At 41.8% G+C, this 26,637-nt stretch overlaps 1 protein-coding gene across 3 annotated transcripts in view; it reads right to left on the reverse strand.

Moving 5' to 3' along the window:
* Window positions 1-1,614: 1,614 nt before the first annotated feature.
* Window positions 1,615-26,637, reverse strand: part of STAB1 (stabilin 1) — a 98,302-nt gene continuing 73,279 nt past the window's right edge. For 2 of the 3 annotated variants that reach the window (XM_072128840.1, XM_072128841.1), the window contains 21 exons: window positions 25,629-25,751; window positions 22,872-22,931; window positions 22,195-22,371; window positions 18,856-18,942; window positions 14,862-15,002; window positions 14,180-14,245; window positions 11,048-11,186; window positions 9,730-9,879; window positions 9,472-9,576; window positions 8,446-8,553; window positions 7,886-8,079; window positions 6,431-6,575; window positions 6,163-6,296; window positions 5,910-6,075; window positions 5,733-5,839; window positions 4,671-4,796; window positions 3,714-3,860; window positions 3,470-3,574; window positions 3,035-3,175; window positions 2,694-2,792; window positions 1,615-1,911 (listed from right to left, as the gene is read on the reverse strand). In XM_072128840.1, the coding sequence (XP_071984941.1) occupies window positions 1,858-1,911; window positions 2,694-2,792; window positions 3,035-3,175; window positions 3,470-3,574; window positions 3,714-3,860; window positions 4,671-4,796; window positions 5,733-5,839; window positions 5,910-6,075; window positions 6,163-6,296; window positions 6,431-6,575; window positions 7,886-8,079; window positions 8,446-8,553; window positions 9,472-9,576; window positions 9,730-9,879; window positions 11,048-11,186; window positions 14,180-14,245; window positions 14,862-15,002; window positions 18,856-18,942; window positions 22,195-22,371; window positions 22,872-22,931; window positions 25,629-25,751 (2,574 nt within the window). In that variant the 3' untranslated portion in view covers window positions 1,615-1,857. Of the gene's footprint in view, window positions 1,912-2,693; window positions 2,793-3,034; window positions 3,176-3,469; window positions 3,575-3,713; window positions 3,861-4,670; window positions 4,797-5,732; window positions 5,840-5,909; window positions 6,076-6,162; window positions 6,297-6,430; window positions 6,576-7,885; window positions 8,080-8,445; window positions 8,554-9,471; window positions 9,577-9,729; window positions 9,880-11,047; window positions 11,187-14,179; window positions 14,246-14,861; window positions 15,003-18,855; window positions 18,943-22,194; window positions 22,372-22,871; window positions 22,932-25,628; window positions 25,752-26,637 lie in introns of those variants that run through there. The other variant, XR_011850476.1, reaches the window with a different exon arrangement.

The following is a 26,637-nucleotide window of genomic DNA, read 5'->3' on the forward strand; positions in this document are numbered from 1 at the left end:
CACTTGGCCTGGGCGCCTCCCTCTATCCTCTTGCTCGCCTACTTGACTACCCCTTACTCCCCTTATCCTATTACTCTCTATTACTCCCCTCCCCATGTCTCTTTAGGGAGTTCCTTATGGGCACTTAATTGGGTCTAAGGTCTCCCTAGTGGTTTTTGTTATTGTTTTCTAAAATTATATAAAAATGGTGAGAGTGTGGAGGAAGCAGGGGCGTATACATGAAGTAGTACACCAAGAGTTGCATTCCGGTATATTTTGTCATTTATTACGATTTATGTTTGACTGTATGTACTCAATGTTACAAGGACTGCACTCCTGCTCTTTATTTGTACTCTTACTGCCAATAAAAACAAATTAAAAAAAAAAAATACAGACACACTTTAAAGCCGATCATTGCAGCCTGGGACTAACGTAACAGCATCCAGAGACCTTCACTAGAGGTCCCAGTGGGCAGAGGGTCCGTCTGTAAGTCAGGTGTCCTTAAGTAGGCCTGTATTAGAATGGTGCACATTTTATCAGGTCATGACTGTGAAACCTGAATTTTCATGGACAATTTACTTTTCATGATTTAAGATCCATTCAGGCCTCATTTATCAAACCTGTGTAGAAAACCGATCAAACTTTATAAGGTTGTAAAGAAATTGGGTACCAGCCAACAGAATGAGGGATTTACTCCATGTTATATTTACTTCCATAACACTGGCAGCAATCCCAAAGCTTGTGAGGATCAAGTGGATTTATTCCAGAAATACTACTAATACTGTTTATACGTTTAAAGTGTAACTGTAAAGTTACTGACAAATAGTTTTAGCAGAGAGCGCCTGTGACAACTATTTCAATGATACTTGTATCATGTTGCTGGCTTCTTCCTAGCCCGAGATATAGCCTGGTATATCTATCAGCCCTTGTTATAAAATCATATTCAACTGAATATATTCAACTGAATATTCAATCATATTCCTGAAGTGGGCGACACTCCCTGGTTGTGACCTCAGCTAAGGGCACTGAGGGAATTCATATGAATCAGCACAGCATATTTGTAATTGGCCGGCCTGAAGCATGTTATGCGTCAAATGCCTGTGACATCACTCAATGTACTGGTTTCTTGCCACGTCTACTACTACTACTGCCCCTCCCAACAAGCCTCCTGTGTCTCTAGCTATTATATACGGTTTCTCATACTTACCAGGAAGCATGGCAAATGAAGATTAGCCTGGGGGGGGGGGGGGGGACAAGATAAAACCTCTTAATCGCATCTAAACACCTGCAAATAGCTAATTAGAGTAAATGAGAGAATTGCTTCTTTTTGCTTAGTGCAGAGTTAGGCAAAAGTTTTTATATCTTACAGTTGTTCTTTAAACATATCTGTTAGTAGGGTTTCAATAGAAATTGGCAACTAGAAACTGTTGAAAACCCTAAGTGATTTTTCTCAGAGACACTAAGCTCTACATTTTACACAAATCACATGTGACACAGTCAAAGTCTGTCCGACGGAACTCAATTTTGGGTAACAGGCTTTATACAGATGTAGAGAATGTGAAGACCCAAATGTTTTATAATTATGAAGATGTGTGATAAAAAAGGCAAAGAAAGTGCACACTATCATCATCATTTTCCATGGTATTTATTCATACAGTAAAGCAGCACATTATTGGGATTTCTGTAGTGTAACTCATTGTCAGCTGCTCTGTAATATATGTACATATATGGACTAATTTACAAATATTTATATATGTAAACATGAGTGATATACGGCTTCAAAGGAGGTCTCCCCCGGGCGTCCCCAGACCTCAATCTCGAGGAATGTCAGGAAACCAGAAACATTGTAAACAAAGTCACTTTTATCATCTTGGTGGCTTAATGAAGGATGTTGTAGGTATCAGAACCCTCGTATTCCTCATTACACGGATCCTTTAAAAAAAAAAAAACATTCTAATTTCATGCAGCACAAAAATGATTCTACTGTTTTGATTAGTTGTGATCACTCAAGCAGCAGCATGATCCGCCAGGCTTTAAAGGGGTTGGCAACTTTTCAATAAATCTTTGCCTCCTATGAGAGCTTAAAGAGGTTGGCCACTTTACCTCATGTTTTTGTAATGTGTGTGTAAGTGTGGGGGGTAGGATATCAGGTAATTTACTAATATTCATCTATTAATAGTTCTGCTCCACTTTCTTGATATGTAAAGTGAAGCCTCCTGTCTCTTACCTCATCAGCCAGACATTACTGCCCATAACATGGCTACAGATGGAGGGTCATAGTGATTGCTCATGGGCCGTTACAGATCACATGACCCTCCATCTGTGGCCATGTTATGGTCAGGAACAACAGACAGAAGTAACAGATCTCAGAAGGCTGTACACACTGCTGATCCATAGGAATGGTTTTCCCAATGTCCACACAAGGAGCCTCAAAGTAAGTCTTCAGATGCCACAATTAATTTGGACCACATCATTTTGAGGTTAAAAGGGGTTAAGCTCCAATAATGGCTGTGAAAAGGCAAAAACCAAGCAGTTACTGTACCTGCCACCTCCTGAGCAGGGGTGCTATTTCCATGGGGCTACACAATGTCTATGAACACAGCTTTAGAATTTATTTTCCCTAATGTTTATCAGCAAGTGTAACACCTAAACCTAGAAGAACTTGTATGCTGGAAGAAACCATAGATTTTACACAGCAATTACCAGACACTTACATCCAGCTGATCTAAGAAGTTGGTGCTGACCCCATATACTGGATTAGGAATGGACACTAGTGGGGGATTTTGTAGATCTATATCTTCATCCTCTTCCTCCTTTAAACAGATACAAATATAACGCAGTGGACAATGTGATGAGAATATATGGCAGAACATCAGGTTATATTTCATAGACACGTTTTCGGTTGACCACTGTAGGCCTTTCTTAAAGGGGCAGCGTCTTGGAGAATTTTCTTTGTGTCTCAAAAACAGATGAGCAGCGATTATGGTAAATACAAGGAAAGGGGGAGAGTACATGCAGTTCAGGGAGTAGATCTATATGTTATATTATTACAAACCTTGAATTGCCTGAAGTGAAATCCCTCAGTCTTTTTCCTGTAGTAAAAGAAACCGGCAGACACTGCAGCCACAATGACCAGGACCAGCAGTGTGACCAGTGCCGAAGTAACGGGGTGAGAGATCCGGCTGTCTTTTATCTTCTGGAATGGAAGCAGAATACAAGGGGTTCATATCGGTGCAGGGGCGCAACTACAAGGGTAGCAGCGATATGGGGCCCCAGGATCTGGGGTATTGGGTGTGAATATGCTGTATGTGTGTATATGTGATGTGTATATGTTCGAGATGCATGAATGTATATGATACTGTATGTATGTATATGCTGTAAATATGTAAATATTTTTTTAAGGAGTAAATGGGGCCCAGCCTCTCCTAGTTATGTCACTGTATAAGAAAGTCCCGGATAAGTATCCCACATCTGATAGGGGTTTAGTTACCGGCACAGGCGGCGCAGTCAGGGGTCCTTTTATTATATGGATGATTCCATTGAAGGCTGGGATGTCCCAGTTAACAATAACCTTATCATTTACTAACTTTGGACACTGAGGAGAAAAAAAAAAAGAGTTTGATGTTTGATAAAGTTTTACTGTTTAGCCAAACTCTAACACAAGGAATGATACAAAAGAGAGGTCTAATAAAAGGTATAAAATCTACATTGTCACAATAGTGCTATATACTTACCGGAGCTGTGGAACAATTAGAAGCCTGTGAAATTGATAGGTTGTATCCTAGATCGGAAAGTAAAGTGCTGCCATTTGTCAGATTTGTGTATGGTACTAATAGGTCCGGCTTAGACATGTGATACTCCAAGTCCCGCCATGTTAAAGTCTGGGAAAGAAGATCAGTAACATGCTTATAATAAAACAAAATTCCTGCTGTAATCTGTGCAAACTACAGGAGACAACTTACCTGTAACTGAAAACAAAGGTTTCTGTACCAAATATAAAGTTCTGCTTCTCTATTGTATCAAATACTTATTTCATGCAATACAATTCAAAGTAATTGTTTAATAATACAATGTGATTGTGGATTTTTTTTTAGATCCCGTCTCTCACAGTTGAAGTGACCTGCAATAAACATTACAGACCTCTCCATTCTTTATAGGTGGAAAAAACGTGCAAAATTAGGCGAGCATCAAGTGCCATCAGTCACTTCATTAGCAAATCATTAGATATTTTACGACACCCACTGCTTTTGGTAAATTTTGTTATCTTGTACAAAGCAGCCAAAGGGAAAGCTCTGAGAAATGACTGCAATGTCTTCTATTAACCTACATCTGTGGATAACTAGGCAAAAAAAAATTATGGGGGAGATCAGTTTTGTGGCACAGAAGCGCCGAAATAATCTTGTGAAATGTGACTACGCCACCTTCACGCCGTGTAGGTTTGGGGCTGAGTGGGCTGGTTGAGGGTCGTGCTTCCGCTTGACAGATGCATCAGGAAGTCTAAGCCTTTCAATGTATCCACCAGGGAGGGGGGACGCAATGCACACGGGGCACCAGCTAGGAGAAATGTCCCCCTATACGTCTATCCTATACATCCTCTGCTACAATTGACATATGATACAAGTATTGGTTCTGCAGCTCAAACCTGCAAGAAGACAACATATCACAAAATATATTTCCAAACATGGACTCACCGCATTATCGTCAAAGCTGTCGTCATCTGGAACAAATAATGTTCTATGAGAGGTGTGATTATATGCGGCCAGTATGTCTACAAATACTAAGCCCTCCGAGCTCTTCAAGCTGTAGTCAGAAATATACTGAAGAGAGACAAATAATCAATATTGTTCTGCTAGAATCAATAAGAATTACTGTTACAATCAGTTTTCATGATACTACCTGCCCCCCCATTCCACCTGGCACGAGATCTGCCCGAATTCTGTTAAAGCCTACATCTGGATTCTGGTGCCATAGAAAATGCACCCACAGCCCACCCTCTATCCCCACTTGGTGGAAGGGTGATGTAGGGTGGGAATAAGCCGAAATGCAAGTGCCAGGAATTGCAACATTTCTATTCCTTATATACGCCAGGGAACTGGTATACAAGCCATGATTAGTGCCACCCTAAATATCAGTGTAACAGATAAGTAAATAAGACAGTATATGCCCACACTACCCATCCCTAATTGAAAATTATATAAACAGGGAATCTATCTTCAAATGCATCATGATAAATCAGACACACTTCTCATAGATCCAGGTACCGTGACTATGGTAATCTTCTTATATTTCTTATCTATGGGCTCCTTCCTTCTAAAATCAACTTTTTCATTAAGATAATGAGCCTGGGGGGTGTTATCAGAGCCCCATCCATGCTGCAGATACATACACTGTTACTGTGTGCTGACACTTGGTGCGTCAAGATTACGTCAGAGAGAGGGAGGGGAGACAGTGTAACAGCCTGTGAATCTGCAGCATGGAGGGGCTCTGGGAAAAACCCTAGTAGCCTTTCAAACTCAGCATAATTTTAAAAGTTGAGTTTAGAAGGAAGGAGTCCATGGATAACACATATAAGATATATATCCTGCTGAATTGGTCACTGTGCTTTTTATGGCTCCCTGCTGACAAGGTATATAGCACTCTGCACTTCTATACCTACAGCTCTCCGCTCTAAGCTTCTATGAGATATCTCTTTGTGACTTGTCTAAAAGTTAATTTGGTAAAGAAATAAGAATTCATGGCGGACAATAACTCACATAGAAAAACTTGGACATCCCAGGAGTTGCCTCCATAACTTGTAGCAGGTTTCCATTGCAGAAACTCCCATCCCCCACGTAGCGGTCCGGACACTTACATTGTGTGTCTGTAAAATCAGAAATATCATCAGCACCTACCATGGGTGTACAAGTCACCGTCATACAAAATCTACTAACCTTTCAGGCGGTAACAGTACACATCCCATTTCTCACTCGTGTTTGTTCGTGTTTTATAATCCACAATTCCAACATGATTCGACCCACAACTTTCACTGGGATATACTATGGGATAACCCGCTGTCCTGTTATCCAGCCACCCGACCAGGCACCGATGATAACCCAACTTTAGAAACCCATAAAATATATACTAGTTAATAGAAGGAAAGAAGAAGAATGACAAGGATACAATACACCTAGAGGACCACTGTACCTGCTGGGCAGCAGAGAGCTGCTGGAAGGTGGCGATGCTGGCTCCCTCTGACTCACAGGCGCCCCCTGCCTCTTCATACTTGTACTGATATTTACCTTTCGGTGACTGCAGGTGAAAAACTCCAGCAGTTGTTTCTAATAGATGAAAGTTGAGCGATTATTCAGCTACAGATCATTTATTAGATGTTTAAAAGCAGAATTAGAGTCTATGGACATTGCTGATGTTTCCCTCTATATGAATGGAAAGCCCGGAGGCGATGGTAACGTACCCTCGAAATGCAAATCTGTGCAGGTCGCCAGAGGATCGCACCCTCCATTGTCTACAACACAACGGTTTATGGGGGGAATAGCTTTTTCCAGACACTGGACCCCATTACCCACATAACCTTCATGGCATTCACATCTCCGGGATTTCTACAGCCCAAAAAAAATATTAATATTTCCTGCAGGAGAAACATGCAGCCCAGTGAGAATTACTTATTGGTAAGTAGAATGGGTAAAGAAAATCTACCATCAAAATCCAGCACGATAAACCAGGGACAATTACTCATAGATACAGACACTACGACTGTGGTAATCTTCTTATATTTGTTATCCATGGCCTCCTTCATTCTCAAAGCAACATTTAACATTTTGCTAATGAGTCAGAAGGGCTCCTGTGGGTGTTACCAGAGCTCCGCTGTGCTCTGGCTTCACAGGCTGTTACACAGTCTCGCCTCTGCTTCCTAAACACTTTCCCTTCCCTTCGCCTGATATAATCCCCCTGCAGCAGAGCAAGTTTCAGCCCACAATGGGGGCAAAGTGTAACAGCTTAAGAATCTGCAGCACGGAGGGGCTCTGGTAACACCCTCAGAGCTCTTAATACTCAGCAGAATTATAAAAGTGCTTAAATCATGCTTGATTTTGGTTGCAGATTTCCTTTAAAGGAAAACAACCACTTCGAAAACATAAAAAAACCTATTAAATAGTCACCTCCGCCCCTCTGGGCTGTTAATTATGCACGCCCTCACACCTCCCTGTCCCATGCTGGGAGCATGGGAGAGTAAGGTGATATCATGCAAGGGGTGTAAATTTACAGCTCTCACTTGACGTCACCCCCTTTTCCAACATGGGAGAGGGAGTCATGGGGGCGGGCCGGAAACACCCACCTTGTATATGGAGGGCCCAGCCTGTGAGCCCTCTCCATCAACCCACAGCTGACATGTGACCTACAGATACATCACATGTTGGTAAGGGGTTGTAATAATTATATGCTTCAAAAAAAAAAAGGAAAACAAAAAAAGGACAATGTATTGGCTGTATATAGGCAAACCTTCTTAGTAGATACATCTATATATAATCGTGCATTCTGCTTGTAATGAGACATATTGCAGCTCAGGGTTGGGGATTCAAGTCTCATGATATGTCTCAAGGAAATAAACTGAAGATAACGAATTTTAAATTAGATTGTGTCAAGGGGAACACACTCCTAAAACAGGGTGCATGCGTGTGCCAACAGAGAGGGATGTGAGTTCCACCTCTGGCACGTGCGCCATAGTATCGCCATCACTGCATTATTGACAAGTACTAGGAAGTAATTAATTCTATTCTAATTATATAATATTATTCTATTATATTATTATAATTTGTTCTTTCAAAAATAAATAAATGGCTCTAGAACCTCAGAGCAGAACTCCTGCACTAGGAGAATGTTCTGCACGGAGAAGACTAGATTTCCCACTCACCGGACCAGTATAGAAGCACGTTGCGTGTTCACTACATCCACCATTTTCCCCATTGGCGCAGAGATTGATGGGAGTGCAGACATAACCGTCCCCCTCATATTCCGGGAGACACTCGCATGAGACTTTTATGCCAGTCTGAGAGCACTTGGCATCACTGCTGCAGCCGCCATTGTAATCGCTGCACTGGTCAATTACTGTAATGAAGAAAAGCCAAAAATTATTGGCATCGGTAGCCATCACTCCGACATCACTCAGACTATAGCCCATAAGCGTGGCTGAGCTGGGTCCTAGATGGCATAGACTCATGACAGGACAGAGGGTCCCCTGTGACTGCACATCTTCTGGTGCAAGGGGCAGTTTCAACCTCTATATCATTGCCCCCCACACCCACACCCATGTATTCAATATGGATTCCACAACTGGGAAAGGTGAATAACACCATGTATTGTCCTTGTATCATAGCTGTATATTCTAATGCATGAAAGCTAAAAAAATAATAGTGGCCTCTAGTTACCGAGCCCTCTTCTCCCATATTCACACCTTCCTACATGTCTACTAACCGCTGCATGTTCTTCCATCTCCATCATAAAACGGGTTACATTCACATTCATTATTGGCTCTGCATGTGGCATTCCCATCACACGCTGGAGAACAAACCGGAGTAGTCGCTGCAAGAAATGACATAGACGTTAGATAGAGAAGTAACTGATAAGAGAACATATAACTCAGCTAACAAGCATTAGCTATATTTGGAGATGAAAAGTTTCAGAAATGGTTAAAGGGGTTGGCCACTATTAAATAAATCTGTTCCATTAGAGATGTCTCTGCATGTTTATGTACGTGATCCTTTGCCTCCTTTCAGTGCTTAAACCTTTCCACGTTCTCCCCATGCTGCCCTGTGTGTATATACACAACTTCCCGTTTCTCACTCCTCCAACCTGTCCTCATGGCGTCACCCAGTGTCACCCAGTAACTCTCTTACATAGTCCGTCCTCACTTACAAACACAGAATGAGGGGAGAGGGGAGCTGCATGAGTTATAATCTATTCTTCAGCCACTCATATCCATCACTGCTCAAACATGTAAACAAAGAAACATGAAGAGTCTGCAGGCCATACAAAAGTAAGTATCAAGAATGCTGAATCACTTGATCAACATTCAGGGATTAAAATTAAGGCAATAAAGGCACATGCTAAAAGAGTGGCCAACCCCTTTAAAAATCCTTACCAACCGATATATTATCTTGCCTTATTACAATGAATAATATTTTAGTGTTTTGTGTATACGGCTCCTCTGCAGTCTTTTATAGGTCTCACTTAGACAATGATGTCTTAGTACTGTACAGTGCTCGTAGTCTGTAGCTTAGCAAGAAGGAGGACGATGTATGACAACTGTACCGGACTAAACAACCATGGAGACACATAGGACTGTGTTAGAGCTGTAATGCTAGGAGATGACAACTTGCTAAATGTCTCATATTTCTATTTTCTATTCAAGAAATAAAATAACATTTTACAAAGTAATTTTAATGTTATTTATTACAGTCATTGGAGGCCTGAGTTACACAAAATAAAATGAAGTCTTACGCAGTTGGATTTCACATTTTTCACCAGACCATCCTTCAGCACAGTAACAAGATCCATCTCCGGAGATGCCCTCATTACACTGACCATGTTCAGCGCACGTACATTCTGCAAAGGAAACAGTCAGTAAGATGGGGAATAAGAAGGAAGCGCAAGTGTTCTCCTACAATGTAGCAACTCAAAATATGAGAGAACTGAGATTTTAGAGGGAGCTTCTAACCACACAGTCACAATGATGATCTATGGAGAGGATTTGCTTACCTTTACAATCCGGCCCAAATCTATTGGAGTCACACAGCTCACAAGCCGTTCCATTGAATCCTGTGGAACAACTGCACGTCCCGTTTCCATACATTTCATCATTACACCTTCCGTGGTTGTTACAGGGCGCCTGCAGCCCACCAGGACACACTAAAACACAGAATCATTTGTTCCATCTATGAAATGTTGCACTTGTCACTTTATAACATATTATAGGCTTTTAGGAATTTACACCTTGGTTGGTTAGTTAAAGGGAAGGTCTCATCTGAAAATAATTAAATAGTTTAAGCAAAAAATGTATTTCCCTACAAATCTTTTCCCCTTTCCCCGCACAGTGATCTCTGTACAGCTCACAGACCATGTCTAGAAACTATCCAGTATTTCAGTGAATTCCAGGACAATTATTATAAAAATGGGAAAAAAGTGCAGTTGCAAGCATCTGTGGTGGAGATATGGGTGAGAGTAACCACTAAGGGTCCAAAGGCATGTTCTGGACTAGTCGAAAAAGTAGGGATGATAAATTATTGGTATCTAAGGATGCAGTAAACCCCTCTGTGGTCGGGTGAGGGGACCAGACGGGATATGTTTGTAATTCTGGAAAAAAAACAGGGATACCGGTGCACTTCTAGGTACAGACTTAGATCCATCCTGCATCAACCGGACCTTACCACATCATCTGGTTCTCTCACGCCAGTCCCCCTGTCTAGCTCTGCTCCAAGTATTCTTGACCTGATGAAGACGCCAGCTCGGCGTTGAAACGCGTAGTCCATTAATACTAAATACATTAATTTATTTACACCACCCGGGTCTAAGTCTCTACCTGGAAGCGCATCCGTGTCCATGTTTTTTTTTCAAAATGACAAATACTGCTATTCCAGGACAAGCGTGCTCGGCCTGGTTGCTATATACCTTTTGCGCAGTCTACATCACATCATGACTTCTGTTCCTTGAGCTAAGTGACTACTGCAGCTAAACTTTGGCAATGATTCCACACATAAGCACAAAGCATAGAAGAACATGACAAGGAGATTATACAGTAGCTGACAGGTTCCCCGACACTTGAGCCAAGACCCAGTTTGGCTGCAATAACACCAAATTACAGACAGCGCTGGGATGACAAAGGAATCACAATGGAACCATATGTGGAAAGATTGAACATCACAAAAGCCTAAGAAAAAGTAGGAGAAAAAAACCACAACCAGTGTTTTAACTGGTTCCAATAGTTGGGGTGTGAGCGGTTACTTTGATCAGGCTGTCCTGATCTCTTTCCGTTCTTTCCATCTCCTGTAAATGATGGACTATTATAAGAATTTCTTACCATTGCAGTATTGTCCATAGTGGTTTTTACAGCACCGAGGCTGCCAGTCTATGGAGTAACAAATTCGTGCACACTGTGCTCTGTAATGAGCTGTGGGTGACTTCCAGCTCCGCCATGAAACACAAGGTTTTACCTCCCCCTGCAGGATTAGAAAATCACAACAATGAAGGAGAGTTGAACTTTTTTGTAAGGTAGATGAAGTGTGTGGGTAACCTGTGTCCTTCCCCAGGGCCGGCTCCAGGTATTAGTGGGCCCCTGGGCGACAGAGCCCTAGTGGGCCCCTTTATGGGCCACCCTCCAGTAGTCACACTGCCCCCCCATCCCCGTGTACACATCCCCCCCCCTGCATACACTCCCCCCTGCCCCTGTATACACACTGCCCCCCAGTAAGTAATGTCTGCACACAGCCCCCTAGTAAGTAATGTCCTCACACACAGCCCCCCAGTAAGTAATGTCCTCACACAGCCCCCCCAGTAAGTAATGTTCCCACTCAGCCCCCCAGTAAGTAATGTTCCCACACAGCCCCCCAGTAAGTAGTGTGCCTCACACAGCCCCCCAGTAAGTAATATGCCCACACAGCCCCCCTAGTAAGTAATGTTCCCATACTCTCTGTGTGCTCACTGCTTTCCCCAGCAGGTCATGTGACCATGACATCATCAAAGGTCCTTCAGCCTCCGGGGGAAAGCAGTGAGTGCAAATGTTCTCATCACGATCTGTGTCCCGATGACGCAGATCGTGATGAGAGAGGGATGGAATCTCCCGGGCAGCGGGGCTGATGTCCTGCTGACCCGGGGAGATCCGGATCTTTCGACCTAGCGACGCCCCTGGTACAATAGGCCCGGGGGCCCGAGTGGGCACCTCCAGTACCCCAGGGCTCCGGCACTTGCCCGGGTTAGCCGGGTGCTGGCGCCAGGCCTGTCCTTCTATCATGGAGCACTCTGGTGTTTTTTTTCTTTTGGTATCCCTGGTTTCCGTTTCAGTGTTACAATAATGACCTGAGGAACTTCTAGATGGAGCATAAAAATTATTTTTGCTCCATTCCTCCATTGACCTCCATCCTATATTGTTTTAGTGGCCTCTTCAACGTGGCTGAAACATTGTTAGATGGAGGAGGGCAGTGACAAGTTCTAAAGTCGGGGACAATTGGACAGGCCAATTGGACAATCGGTTTACCCATTGATCTACCAGCTAGCCAGAAATCTTGTCCATCAATTCGGTTACTAAAATCAAGTATAAAATGCAGAAGCCAAGGATAAAAAACAGCTACACTGCTTACATATGTAATAATGGTGAGTAGTATAAATAGCTGTGCCATTTGCGGACCTTGGATGGTACGTAAGGTCAAGTTATTATCGTTTTTATTGACACCAACTGAATGCATGTGTGGGAGGCGCAGCAAGTGAGTTAGAGTTGTCCACACAACCACAACATCTGGTATGGCACAACAATTACCCACAACCCTGAATGGCTGAAAGACCCCTTCCAATACAGCCTCGGTGAAACAGAACTTTATTAGCACAGTAGGCCGCCACCAGCTTCTCATTTGATATAAGCCCAGTCCGTAACAGGATTATATCAGGTTAGAAGCCAACCCGGTAGCATGTATATAACCAAAACACGGACGTGGGAATTCATGCACCGTGATAAAAGAACGATGCATGTTAAATTTTATATTTAATTGCCTTAAGGCACACTAGACGGACAGTACACAAAATAGAAACATATAGTTTAGCAGATGACAAATTATATGATATCTCCCAGGGAAGAACAATGGACACAAGAGGCGTCCTGATTATATTAGGTGCAGACACATCCCTTCAAACCCACTGGAGTGCTCTAGGAGCCCTCCTACCTTGGATCAGATCCAGGAGCTTGGAGGAGTTCTAGCTTCTCAATGGGAAGTCATAGGGTCAGTGTTGTGGTGTCTTTGGAGCTGGATAAATCCCAGGATCACATTGAGACTAGACATGACCCATTAATTATGCTCTCATTGAGAGTTATATCTAGCTCTTTGTCCAAAGGTGCTAGACCAAATTGAGAGACAAGTATGTGTTTTGCTTGTTGTCTAGATTCCAAATATGCATTTGTCCTTGGGCTGGGATGGAACATAATTTCATAACTGTCCATATCTGACATATTGTTGATTTCAGCCTTTGGACCCTCACCATTCTTTATGTGGATAGGAAAGAATATTACATTTTGGCCTAACCCTTTGAAAAATTATATATTTTTGGTTATTTTTATGGCTACAAAGTATAACTGGAAGAAGCCTTGTTGTTTTTTTTTATGCGGTTTATGAGTTTAGATTCTCTGTTGCTATAGACCAATAGAGGAAGTGGCATAATGTTCGCAGTTGCAGATACAACTAGTGCGACTGGGCCAGAGCTGGCCAGCTCGTGGGTCTGCCAAAAGGGAGAGAGAATCAATAGAATCAAAACGGCACAGGCCAAGACACGTCTGTACGCTCTGTCTGTGCACACTATGGCACAGGTGGTGCACATTGGGGCAGATTTATCAAGCTGTCTGAAAGTCAGAATAATATTTTACACTGCTGCCCACTGGAGTCTTGTTACACCATTGATTAGAGGTTTGGTAAGAAGTGACCTGATAGCACAGGTCGCCTTCTGTATCTCCCTGGATATACTGTCACAGGCAAAATAGACCAAACCAAAGTAAGTTGTAAAGATGCATTGACATTTCTGGCTTTCACCTGTAAATAACCTCTTGAATCCAGACTGGTATAATCATAGTATCATAGTATATAAGGCTGGAAAAAGACGCAAGTCCATCAAGTCCAACCTTTAACAATTAAACAAATGTTTTATCCCCATAACCCGTGATATTTTTTCTCTCCAGAAAGGCATCCAGGCCTCTCTTGAACATGTACATAGAGTCCGCCATAACAACCTCCTGCGGCAGAGAGTTCCACAGTCTCACTGCTCTTACAGTAAAGAACCTTTGTCTATGTTGATGGTTATATTGCCTCTCCTCTAGGCGTAGAGGATGCCCCCTTGTCCTGGTCATAGGCCGAGGTATAAAAAGATCTTTGGAGAGATGTGGTGACAGAAAATATAGATGTAGCTATGAAGTATTTTCAAACTGTGTAAGATTTTTTTTGCACTCCATACTTACTTTATCAATTGTTCCAGATGGGCAAGGCCTCTCGAAGCCGCACCTGCTGCAGGAATACCGTGATACCTAGAGAAACAAGATACAAGTCACAACATCACACAAAGACGTCTGCCCTCCAGAGGCAAGAATTTTTTCCTTTTTCCTTCCCATAATTAGTTGTAATAACAATAACTTATTTTTTATTTTTATGTATAAAAAAAGCTGTATGCAGTCTTGTTTTCTGTGAAATGTGCATTGTTTTTAGGATGGGTTGGGTAAAAGCAGAAAAGTGTAGAACCACATCATTTTGAGTGACATGTTCTTATGTCTTAGTGGTTACCAATGAGCACCCGAGAACATACTCATTCCTTTGGAATTTTGATTGTAAGTGTTGGACATTTTAATGCTGCACCAGATGTCTCACTGTTATATTTTTCTTTGCAGAGACCTGTGAGATGTATGAGGGCTTGTTTTCTGCATAACAATTTGGACAATTTTGAAGCCTCCACATGCAGTCTTTACAAAGAAATTAGAGCTATTCCATGGAAAGTTCTGTAGGTTGGACTCTTAGCAAAGACAACTATACAAGCCGTTAATGACCAATTTTGTGAGAAAGATTAATGTACCAGGGGGGCAGCGATCACATGGAAATAAAAATTTTCCTCATTTTCTTCATAAAACTCATTGGCTCAGTGTTACTTACTAGCATCTTTCTTTCCACAAAGGCGTCACAGCGGGCACCAATGTTGGGAGGCTCCATCAACTGATCAATTCCGTGGGCAATCCCATCCATAAACTCCATGTCTCTTTGAATTACTTTAATGTTATTCACAAGAAGTTCCCCCTGCAACATAAAAAGTCATATCGGTAATTGTTATTCATATATTGATTCTATAAATATATATAAAGACCTTTTTGTTTAAGAAAATTTTATGAATTTTCATGGAATCCCTGATCTCTGTGGAGGCTGCAGAAAACTCCTTTTCTGCCCATCTTTGCGATGTTATCCACGTGCAGTCTGTATTTGCAAGTTAACACAATCACGTGGCACTTCAAGGAGTTGGGACCAGTCACTGACATTATTTGCCAGCCATCTGGGGTTTTTTCTGTAAAAATGGACAACACAAGGACCATACATCCAGACTACACACTGATGACACATGGACCACAAAAACAGACCATGGATCCATTGTTTGCAGTCCAAGAATAGTCACATTCTTTAGTAGGAACCATGCATCCATTTTGGTCAAATAGGGTGTAAGTCCCAAAAGAACTACATCATCAGGAGACTTATTACTGATATCAGGGGACAAAAACTGCTTTTTCTTGCAAGACCCGCGATGACATCATTGATGTCCTGCCACCCCCAGAAGAACATTAATACCTGGAGGCTTGCGATGATGTCATGATCACATGACCTGCAGGAGAAGACAGTGTGCAGGGCTGCTGATAGTTAAAGTAAAAAAATGTTTAAAGGGAACCTACCACCATGATTCTACCTATAAAGTGCATGTATAGGACTTGAGGATGGCCCTTTTTAGAGTTAATCCTCACGTCCCCGCTATCTTTTTGAAATCTTTATGCCCTAATATGTAAATTTTGTAAAGCGGCTACTTGGGCGTGGAGTATCGGACATGAGGCTACACGTCGCGGCTACTCCACGCCCCAGTAGCCTCTTTACTCCTCCTACTCTGAGATCTTCGGCGCACAGCTCCTCGTAGCTGCGCATCCTTATCCGAGAAGCCAAACGCAGGCCTGCCGCCACAGCAACGAGGCCGGAGCTACTGCGCAGAACTCTGGCTTCTCGGACGAGGGCACACAGCTATGAGGAGCTGTGCGCCGAAGATCTCAGGGTAGGAGGAGTAAAGAGGCTACTGGGGCGTTGAGTAGCCACGACATCCCATACATGCACCTACCACCCGCTCTACCTTTATAGGTAAAATCGTGGTGGTAGGTTCCCTTTAAGGCCAGCTATCTGTATTTGTCCCCCCAAAAAACCACTGCAAACATTTTTAAGTGTTGCGTAGAAAAAGATATTATGGTCCTTTGACCAATAAGTATGAAAATTTGCTAAACATTCCCCAGTCATTAAAACCTTTTAAGGCCTGGTCAAAAAGGAGTTAAGATAATTACCAAATGTGTATATACTGTACAAGTGAAAACATTTAACTGATGATTATTCAATTTTTTTAGGCCATGTCCCATACATGTAATGGCAATAGAAGCAGCACAAGTATTCACTGAGAAAATCTATTTTATTTTACATCTGTATTCTAGTACAGGCAGTTCCCGAGTCACGTACAAGATAGTTCCATAGGTTTGTTCTTAAGTTGAATTTGTATGCAAGTCGGAACTGTATATTTTATAATTGTAATTCTAAACAAAAAGTTTTTTTGCCCCAGTGACAATTGGAGTTTCAAAATTTTTTGCTGTAATGAGATCAAGGATTATCAATAAATCTTCATTACAGACTCCTTACAGCTGATCATTGTAGCCTGGGACTAAAGTAACATCCAGAGAGCTTCACCAGAGGTCATAGTGGGCAGAGGGGTCCGTCTGTAAGTTGGGTGTCCTTAACCCCTTAATGATCGCCCTATCGGGAATCTACGTCGGTCATTAAGGGTACTTCTTCTGACGCGACGCCTTTCTACGGCGCCGCGTCAGAAGAAGATTTCGGGACATCGGGTCAGTATAGTGCCGGTGTCGGGCTGTGATATCACAGCCCAGACCCGGCACTAACACCCGGGATCGGAAAAACTCCGATCCCGGGTGTTTAACCCCTTATACGCCGCGGTCAAGCATGACCGCGGCGTGCAAGTGTGTCCCCCGTGGATCAGACCCCCCCCGGTGCGCTTACCGGGGGATCCGATCCCTCCTGCCGCTGCCCTGGGTCCCGACGAGTGACCCGAGGCTGTCGGCTCCTCTTCTCGCCGGGTTCTGCCTTCCTGGCAGGACCCGGCTGTAAGTAACTGAGCATGCGCGGCATGCTCAGTTACTTACACTATACACTGCAATACAAGTGTATTGCAGTGTAAAGGCTTGAATAAGTGATCGGATGATCGCTTATTCAAGCCAAAAGGTTGAAAATATGTGAAAGTAAAAAAGATTAAATCGTTTTATAATAATAATTAAATAAATAAAATAAAGTCCCATAATCTCCCCAGTTACACATATAATGCAAATACAGTATATAAAACACACGAAAAATGTACATATTTGGTATCACCGCGTCCGTATTACTGTACAATAAATATAAATCAATATTGAACCCGCTCGGTGAACAATGAAAAAAAAAATACGAAAAACTTCCCGTAATATACCATTTTTCATCAAACACCATCACAAAAAATGTTCTAAAAAGTGATTAAAAAAAAGCTACGTTCCCTAATATGATACGACTGAAAAGAACAACTCTTTTCGCAAAAAATAAGCCCTCAACCAGATCTGACAACAGAAAAATACAGAAGTTATGGCCCTGAAAATTTGTCAATAGTAAAAACAATGCGATTTTCTCCAATATTGGTTTTGCTCAGGAAAATTGAGCAAAGATAAGAAAAACTATATAAATGAGGTATCACCGCAATCGTAGTGAACCAGAGAATAAAGATAAAATATTATTTTTACATTACGGTGAGCTGGGGGGAAAAAAATGCTAAAAATCCTAAATAAAAATTGATGATTTTGTTTGTGTCCCCATTGAAATAGTTAATAAAATCTCATGAATAAGCTATAGACCCCCTAAATGAATTATTTATACATTGTATCTCATTCCGTAAAAAATAAGCCCCCATATGTTCGCATTACCAAAAAAAATAAAAAAATGTATAGGTCGTACAATGTGACAATACAAATCTGCTGTGGACGGCGCCTCCATTCATTCTATACTCGGCCGTGCGCCCGTACAGCAGTCACCACCACATATGGGGTATCAGTACACTCGGGAGGAATTGGGCATCAAGCGTTGCAGTGCGTTTCATCATTTAATTTATTCTGAAACTGTCAGTTTGGCCTAAATGAATGTATTTTCCAAAAAAATTCCATAGTTTCTAAATCGCAGGTCCATATTGTTTTAACCCATGTGAAACACTTAAAGGGTTAATGGACTTAATAGAAGTTTTTTTACATACGTTGAGGGGTGAAGTTTCTATAGTGGGGTAATTTATGGGGTTTTACTATTACTTAGGCCTTACAAAGTCACTTGGAAGCTGAGTTTTCCCTCAAAATGTGAGTTTTGGCAATTTTCATGAAAATGAGAAAAATCGCACCTAAAGTTCTGCGCCTCATAACATCCTAGAAAAGTGAGAGGATGGATAAAATATCATCTCATCATAAAGCAGACATTCCGCAAATGTAATTTATCAAGCTTTTTGGGTAGTTTTACTTCCTGTCTGGAAAGCAGAACATTTCAAACTTGGAAAATGAAGAATTTTTACAAACTTTTGCCAAATTTTCACTTTATTTCAGGATGAATCGCAAAACGTATCACTTAAATTTTATAACTAACATGAAGTACAATGTATCACGAGAAAACATTCTCAAAATCACCAGGATATGTTAAAGCGTTCCGAAGTTATAACCAATTATCGTGAGACATGTCAGATTTGAAAAATCGAGTCTGGTCATTAAGCTGAAAACTAGTGTCGGTGATAAGGGGTTAATTAGGGGACCGCCTGTATTTTTTCAGAATGGTTACTCACAGTGTTGGTTGAGCTGCACTGGAAGGAAACAAGAGAACCGTAGAGAGTCCTGAGGGATTTTCGCTCGGGTAGGTCAGCTGCAGACATCTAGAACAAATAACAATTATGAAGCAAATAAGCTTTTATTAGGTTGACATAATGCTGTTGTGGCCAACACACATAATTTACCAAGTTTAAAGGGGTGTTCCCATATCAGCAAATAAATGTTATTGTGTAATGAAAAGCACAGAGCTATCAGAGCTATGTGTTATAACGAGCTGATTACTTGACCTGCCGCTTCATTCAATAACTAAGACTAAGGCCGGCGGCACACGTGGCGTTTTGAACCCATTTTTTGTCTGTTTTTAAGTAGTCTGTTAAAAAACACATGCGTTTTTTGACCGTTTTCCAATTATCCTAATTAAGAAAAAAAAAAAAGCGGGTTTAAACGCATGGTAAACATACAAAAACATGCATGCGTTTTTAAACGGACTGAAAACGCATGCTTTAAAAGTTCTAAAAATGCAACGTGTGGCATCACCCTTACTCACCCCACAAATCTGTTATTTGTGATGGGAAAAATACTCTAAGGCTACATTCACACGACTGTAAGGGAGACTTATGTACGGTCGCAAGCTTGTGGACGTACCTACGTCCCCCATAGACGGCAATGGCTGCACAGAGCCACACATGTGGCATCGTACTGCTCCCTACACGGGAAAACGATAGTACATGTCCTATCTTTCCCCAGGTGTACGGCCTCGATTTCTATTGAGAGGGAGGATGTCACCCCTCCTCCTTGCGCTGCACATATGCCCGCCCAGCTACGGTCCGGCAGGCATACGTTCGTGTTGGACAATGTGTTGTGTTACAACCTACACAACTTACAATTCAGATCCTGCATGGATATCCCCTAAGATTCTACGGTCAATAGCAATCGTAGCATCATAGTGGTTATACAGACCGTAGGGCCCACGGCGTTACCTAATCTGCTTTTATTTACTTTTCCCATCCCCTCAAAATATTACATATTCATGCAAATCCCCCTAAATAAACAAGAGAAATCACAAAACCAAATGATAACATTTTTACTTCTGCACTCTCCAAATATAATCAAATTAAAAGTGATCAGAATGTGGTATTTAACCTTAAAGGGCACCTACCACCACGATTCTACCTATAAAGGTAGATCGGGTGGTAGGTGGATGTAAGGGACGTGAGGAGAGCTCTTTTTAGAGCTAATCCTCACGTCCCCGCTAACTTTTAATAAACTTTATTCCCCTAACATGTAAATTTAGTTATGCGGCTACTGGGGCGTGGAGTAGCCGGGCACGAGGCTACACAGCGCGGCTACTCCACGCCCCAGTAGCCACGTTACTCCTCCTACCCTGTGTGTTCGGCGCGCAGCTCCTCGTAGCTGCGCGCCCTCGCCCGACATGCTGGCGTTCTGCGCGCAGAACTCCGGCTTCTCGGATGCCGCGCGCTGAACACACAGGGTAGGAGGAGTAACGTGGCTATTGGGGCGTGGAGTAGCCGCGCTGTGTAGCCTCGTGCCCGGCTACTCCACGCCCCAGTAGCCGCATAACTAAATTTACATGTTAGGGGAATAAAGTTTATTAAAAGTTAGCGGGGACGTGAGGATTAGCTCTAAAAAGAGCTCTCCTCACGTCCCTTACATCCACCTACCACCCGATCTACCTTTATAGGTAGAATCGTGGTGGTAGGTGCCCTTTAAAATGTTGGTAATAAAACTTGTTAAAGAGAACCCGTCATGCAAAATAACCTCCTAAACTAAATATATTTTCATAAACTGCCATTAGAGAGCATTGCCTCTATCCCTTCATTGTCCCTCTACATGCCTGTAAACATAAGCAATGAGGTCCTAAGGCTGGATTCACACGACCGGTGCCCGCCGTACCGTAGCACGGTACGTAGCTGCTTACCCCCGCCCCTCTACATAGGGATACATGGCGCACGGTGTCGTACGCCGTGAAAAAAATAGGACATGTCCTATTTTTTCACGGGGTACGGAGCGGTACGGTGCCGTACCGTACCGCTCCCGTAGGGCGCCGCGCGCCCATTGCCATCTATGGGAGACGTATATTCATGAGTGGGAGGCACAGCCACACCCCTAGTGCTTGACTGACAGCCTGCATAATGATGTGAGGCTGTATAATGATGTGCTTCCTGGTGCTGGCGCCCCCTGCAGCCTGTGTGTGTGTATAGGAGAGATACAACAGCTCCAGGCTGCAGCCATGTTATATCAGAAGGATATATTAGGAGGATATATTAGGAGGATGCAGCATGTCAGCAGATAAAGCACAGACACTAGCAATTCTTTACTATACATTACACACAGACATGAGCAGGGGGAGGGGTAACAGGAGTGACATCACTGCCTCTGACCATGTGACCAGCCTAATTTACATAATAAAGAAAAGATGATTTTACAATGATTAATGTATGAAATAACTAGATAAAGGCTGGGATGGGATCCTTGTGAGCTGCTCCAACAGGTAGTGGTGACAGGACTAGTGGCAGAGACCTGATGACAGGTGTCCTTTAACAGTCCTGGAATAAAAAAACCTTATCCAAGAAATTCGGAATGCAAAAGCTCGTGGACGAAAAGAAGGTATTCGGACCAGCACTCGACACAACTAAAGGGAGATTGATTGTATTGTCACACGTTTCAGCTCCGGACTGGAGCTTTCATCAGGCCTGATGAAAGCTCCAGTCCGGAGCTGAAACGCATTGCAAATCTGTAACAATAAAAGTGACAATACACTCACGAGGCTTCAATCTCCCTTTGGTTGTGTCGAGCGCCAGTCCGAATACCTTCTTTTCGTCCACGAGCTTTTGCATCTCCATCCGCTGTTACCGAGGACGAGTGGCCTGGGTTCAACATGGATGATACAAGGATCGGCTGCCATCATTTTTCGAAGATTCTATCCAAGGCCTGCTTTCACCCTAAATCAGATGAGAGTTTTATCGTTACCCATTTTATCTATCTACATTTGCAATATCACACTAGGGTTGCGCCCCTCTGTCCTGTGCTTATTCCCCCGGTGGCTGGACGCACGGTTTCTACCCGTGTGCCCACACACTCCAGGTACCTCTTCTCAAGGAATACGGAATGTGTTTGAGTATCAGATTGTAAAAAGCAAAGAAAATTTGTCCAACGAGTAAAGAAAAAACAGCAAAAGGAAGGTAAGGAGAAAAAACGGGTGTATAAAAGGTCAGAAGGACATGGTCCATATTGTTGGCCAGAATGACCTTCTCTGTATTGTATAGATTGTATAGATATCAGAGAAGATAAGAGAATGGAGCATACAAGTAGCATCTATAAACTATACATTATACCTTTGCATCCCTGATTATATGATATTTCAGATACGCCTCCAGCTTGTCTTTGTGATCTTCATGGTACAGCCACAGCTTTTGTTCTTCGGAAAGAGAGTCAAAGGCTTTGTTTGTAGGCCACAGAGCTGTGATGGGTTGGTGAGCTTTATCCAGAACCAAAGGCATCAGATTGGAATCCTACCAAAATAATACAAAATAAATGCAAAAACTATATTACAACTTATGAAACTTTTTGTAGGAGAAAATTTAACAAATTATCCTTTGCACAAGCAAAGTATTATAGCACATAAGGAACTAGTCGACTAATTTACAGCCTTTGATTATTTCCATTATACAGGTTCATTCTGTGAGAAGGAGTCAGGTGGGCGGTGCTGAATCAGAGATCAGCAGTTAGTCGCCGAGTAGGACCACAGTTTTTGATGCAAAAGCACAGAATGAGCAAAAATATAAAAGGACAAGTTATAAGGAACTTTTCTTAAAGTACAACTATAAATCAAATAATAGTTATTTGGGGAAAGTCCCTAAAAAGCCCTTTCTAAAATAAAATATGGTGATTACAGTCATATTGTGCCATACCTGCAAAACCAGTAGAATGAATATAACTCAAATATATCAACATGAAGAATCAACATGAAGAATGTATACTGCCTCCTGGGCATTAAAAGAAATGACGTTACCTGGAGAAGTTGGATGAATTTAGAATACCCATAAAATGTGGCAGCTTCACTTAATGTTAACTGAAAAGAAACAAGGATCTTTAATCACAATGTAATATATACACTTTTAAGCAAACATCTATAAGAAGCAGCAAGTACTGACATGTGTCAGAATTTCCACACTGGGGCTCATGAATGAAACTGCCTAAAAGATAGACTGTATGTCAGGAGCGTAACTAGGAGCGGCTGAGCCCCATAGTAGACTTCTGCTTAAAAAATATCCATATTTGTACACTCACACATGTTTATACAATCACACACATCTATACATTCATATACACATGTATAAACACACACATACAGTACTGCACGTATACACACATGCACACACTTCTATGCATTCATATATAGATTCAGTGTATACACACATATAGTATATAAACATCATCATATTACACATACAGTGTATACTGTATACAGAGATGAAAGACTTCTAATCCTGCCTTCCTGCTGTCCCCTCCCCCAAGATTTCTCATCTTTGCTGCCGACTTTGTGTACTGCGGAAGATGTGAACTGTTTTATATATATGTGCAGCATAATATGTATTTAATGGTGCACATCATCCATTCTGTAGTGTGATAAACCATATACCCATACAGCATAAACACACATACCATACTGTACCATATACAGGCATACAGTGTATACACATTTTACACCATATACATACAAACCATATACATACAGCATATACACACCATATACATACAGCATATACACACCATATACATACAGCATATACATATTATATACATACGGCATATACACATTATATACATACACATACACATTATATACATACACATACAGCATATACAAACATATCCGAAAATTACAGTTTTGCGCCGAAATGCCCCGGGTTTTTGGCGCACGCGATCTGATTGTGGCGCATAGGCGCCGGCATGCACACGATGGAAATCGTGGGGTTTGGCCGTCGGAAAACCCGTCGGATTTGTAAAAACCACCGTATTTTTTTAAAAAAATGTGTCGCTTAACACGCACTTACCTGCACCCAGCATGGCTTGGTGAACTCGACGGACTTCGGCGCAGCAGCGACACCTGGTGGACATTGGGCACACTACCTTAGTGAATCGCCGGAAGACACGAATCAGCGTTGGAGAACCCGCCGCTGGATCGCGAATAGACCGGGTACGTAAATCTGCCCCAATGTGTATTTAATGGTGCACATCCTCCATTCTGTAGTGTGGCAGGTCAGGTGGCTAGGCCCTCTGATACTGAAGGCCTGGTAGCAGCTGATAAGGATGCTTGTAGTTACGCCCCCACTGTCTGTAGCCAGTAGAAACCAATCCGGACAAGACAAAACCATGGAAGTTGTGTTGTGATTGCAGAGGACACGGCGGCACTACCTTCCAGAAAGGATTTTAGGAGATTACAAGTTTATTTCATTGTGAAATAAGGTAACTGGGGCACTAAAAATGGGCACAATTGATCAATAGCACTGAAAAAAGACCAAGCTAATCAAGAGGCACAAATGGAAGGGGAGGGACAGGGTTACTCCGTCTAGTTCCGGTGCCAATCACTCAGTAATTCCAAATGTAGTAGTTAGGTAAAACTCATTTCAAGCTCAGACCGATCTCTTCCTCAGTTACAGGTAGCAAGGGGGCTCTATTAAGGGCATCATTACTGGTGGTGAAGGCACTATTTAGGGGGTCATTCAGAGGTGATGCAAATTAAAGAGGGGGCTGAAACTTGGATTGTATTGTTAAATAACCTTGTGGAGTAAACTCTAAATTTTTTTTAGTAATATTAAACCATGAGGTATTATCACAGTAATGTAGTATTTTTTGAAAATAGTTAAAATAACCAAAAGATTCACAATAATTAGGATTTGTATTCAACCTAAAACAAAGACGGCCTGTCATCAATAAATTTATTCTATGTTTGGCCAATTTAACTAACCAGTTGAGATCCCTGATCTAGATGCACATCAACAGTTGTAGTGTATATGCCAAATCTCAATGTAGCTTAAAGGTCGTCTACCATCAGTTTACTGGTGTTCTTATAAGTTCCTGAGGACTTCTTTTATTATAATTCTATATGCCACAACGGCAGAAATATAGAGTTATAAAAGTTATGCTAATTACCCTGGGGCACCCAGGCCATGTCACCCTAGTGCGTCAGGGAGCCTCATAATCTCATTTATGCAGCCTGAGCACCCCAAGGTATAACTTTTATAACTCTATATTTCTGCAATTGTGACATATCAAGTTATAATAAAAGAAGTCCTGAGGAACTTCTTATTAGGACACATCTACCATCAGTAAACTGATGGGAATTTTAAAGAACATCTACCATCAGTAAACCTACACTTACCTTACCATAAAGCAACAAGGAGATCCCCTAAGGTACAATAAATCGTATACAGGCGGTCCCCTACTTAAGGACACCCGACTTACAGACAACCCATAGTTACAGACAGACAGACCCCTCTGACCTCTGGTGAAGCTTTCTGAATGCTTCATTATAGTTTCAGATTGCAATGATCAGCTGTAAGATGTCTGTAATGAAGCTTTATTGATAATCCTTGATCCCATTACAGCAAAAAATGTTTAAACTCCAATTGTCACTGGGGCCTAAAATATTTTTGTCTGGATCTACAATTATAAAATATACAGTTTCGACTTACATACAAATTCAAATTAAGAACGAACCTCCAGACCCTATCTTGTACGTAACCCGGGGACTGCCTGTACTCACCATATTTCTATTGTGTAGAGGAGATTCTGGAATTAAGAGCTTATCAATAATATGAATCACTCCATTATTCGCCAATTTATCACTCTTTGTTATTCTTGCAATATCATTTATGTACACTTCACCCTAAAATACATAATACAGGTTATGTCTGAATTGAATCAACCACATTAAGTAACTCTGAAGACATTTCATGCAGGAGTGCGATCCTCAAAATTGTACTGTAAACTTCGCTGGCGCCATGTACAAATCAGTGCGAGAACTAATAAAACCCTGCAATAAGCTCTTTTTATCTTCAGTTACTTTGGCTCTTATGATGGTCCCTACTTCTCTCCTAAACTATTTTTTAACTCTTAAACGTCTGCATAATTTAGTCTTGCATGGAGAAGTTTGCAAAGGCATAATATAGAAGTTGCAGAGGGAGGGGGTACAAGTTGTGAGCTACAGCAGCTATGTCTTACCCATTATACTCACAAAGGTATTAGATTACATAGTTTTAAAAAGTTTTATGCATAGTAGAGAGGGAGGTTTGATTCACATCAACAGAGCTGCACAGACACAGCTCTCCTGCTAGCTACACACAGAGAGCATCACAACCTCATGACCATTACTTGAGTTCCTTCTCTGCAGTACCCCTTCCCCTCTGTAAAACTGTATATGTATTCTTATTGTAAACAAGATACAGTCTCACAGAGATAAGCATCACATCCAGGGGAGACAACTAATTTATGGAACTGGCTAAAAAGAGGAGGATAGCAAAGAAACTACTAGACAAATTTAGTCAAGATAATAGGCACATTTCTTCTATGTGACAAGAGCTATTGAACTGTGAAAAAATTATTGGAGCTGTGCTTTAAATATTTGCCCATCAAATTTATATAAAGGGACATTTGATACATTTTAGGTAAATTATGCCTCACATCCAGGGGAGAAAACTAATTTATGGAACAGGCTAAACTGAGGAGGAAAGCAAAGAAACTACTAGACAAATGTAGTCAAGATAATAGGCAAA

This window comes from Engystomops pustulosus, chromosome 10 (assembly GCF_040894005.1).
Source record: "Engystomops pustulosus chromosome 10, aEngPut4.maternal, whole genome shotgun sequence".
Classification (NCBI taxonomy): Eukaryota; Metazoa; Chordata; class Amphibia; order Anura; family Leptodactylidae; genus Engystomops; species Engystomops pustulosus.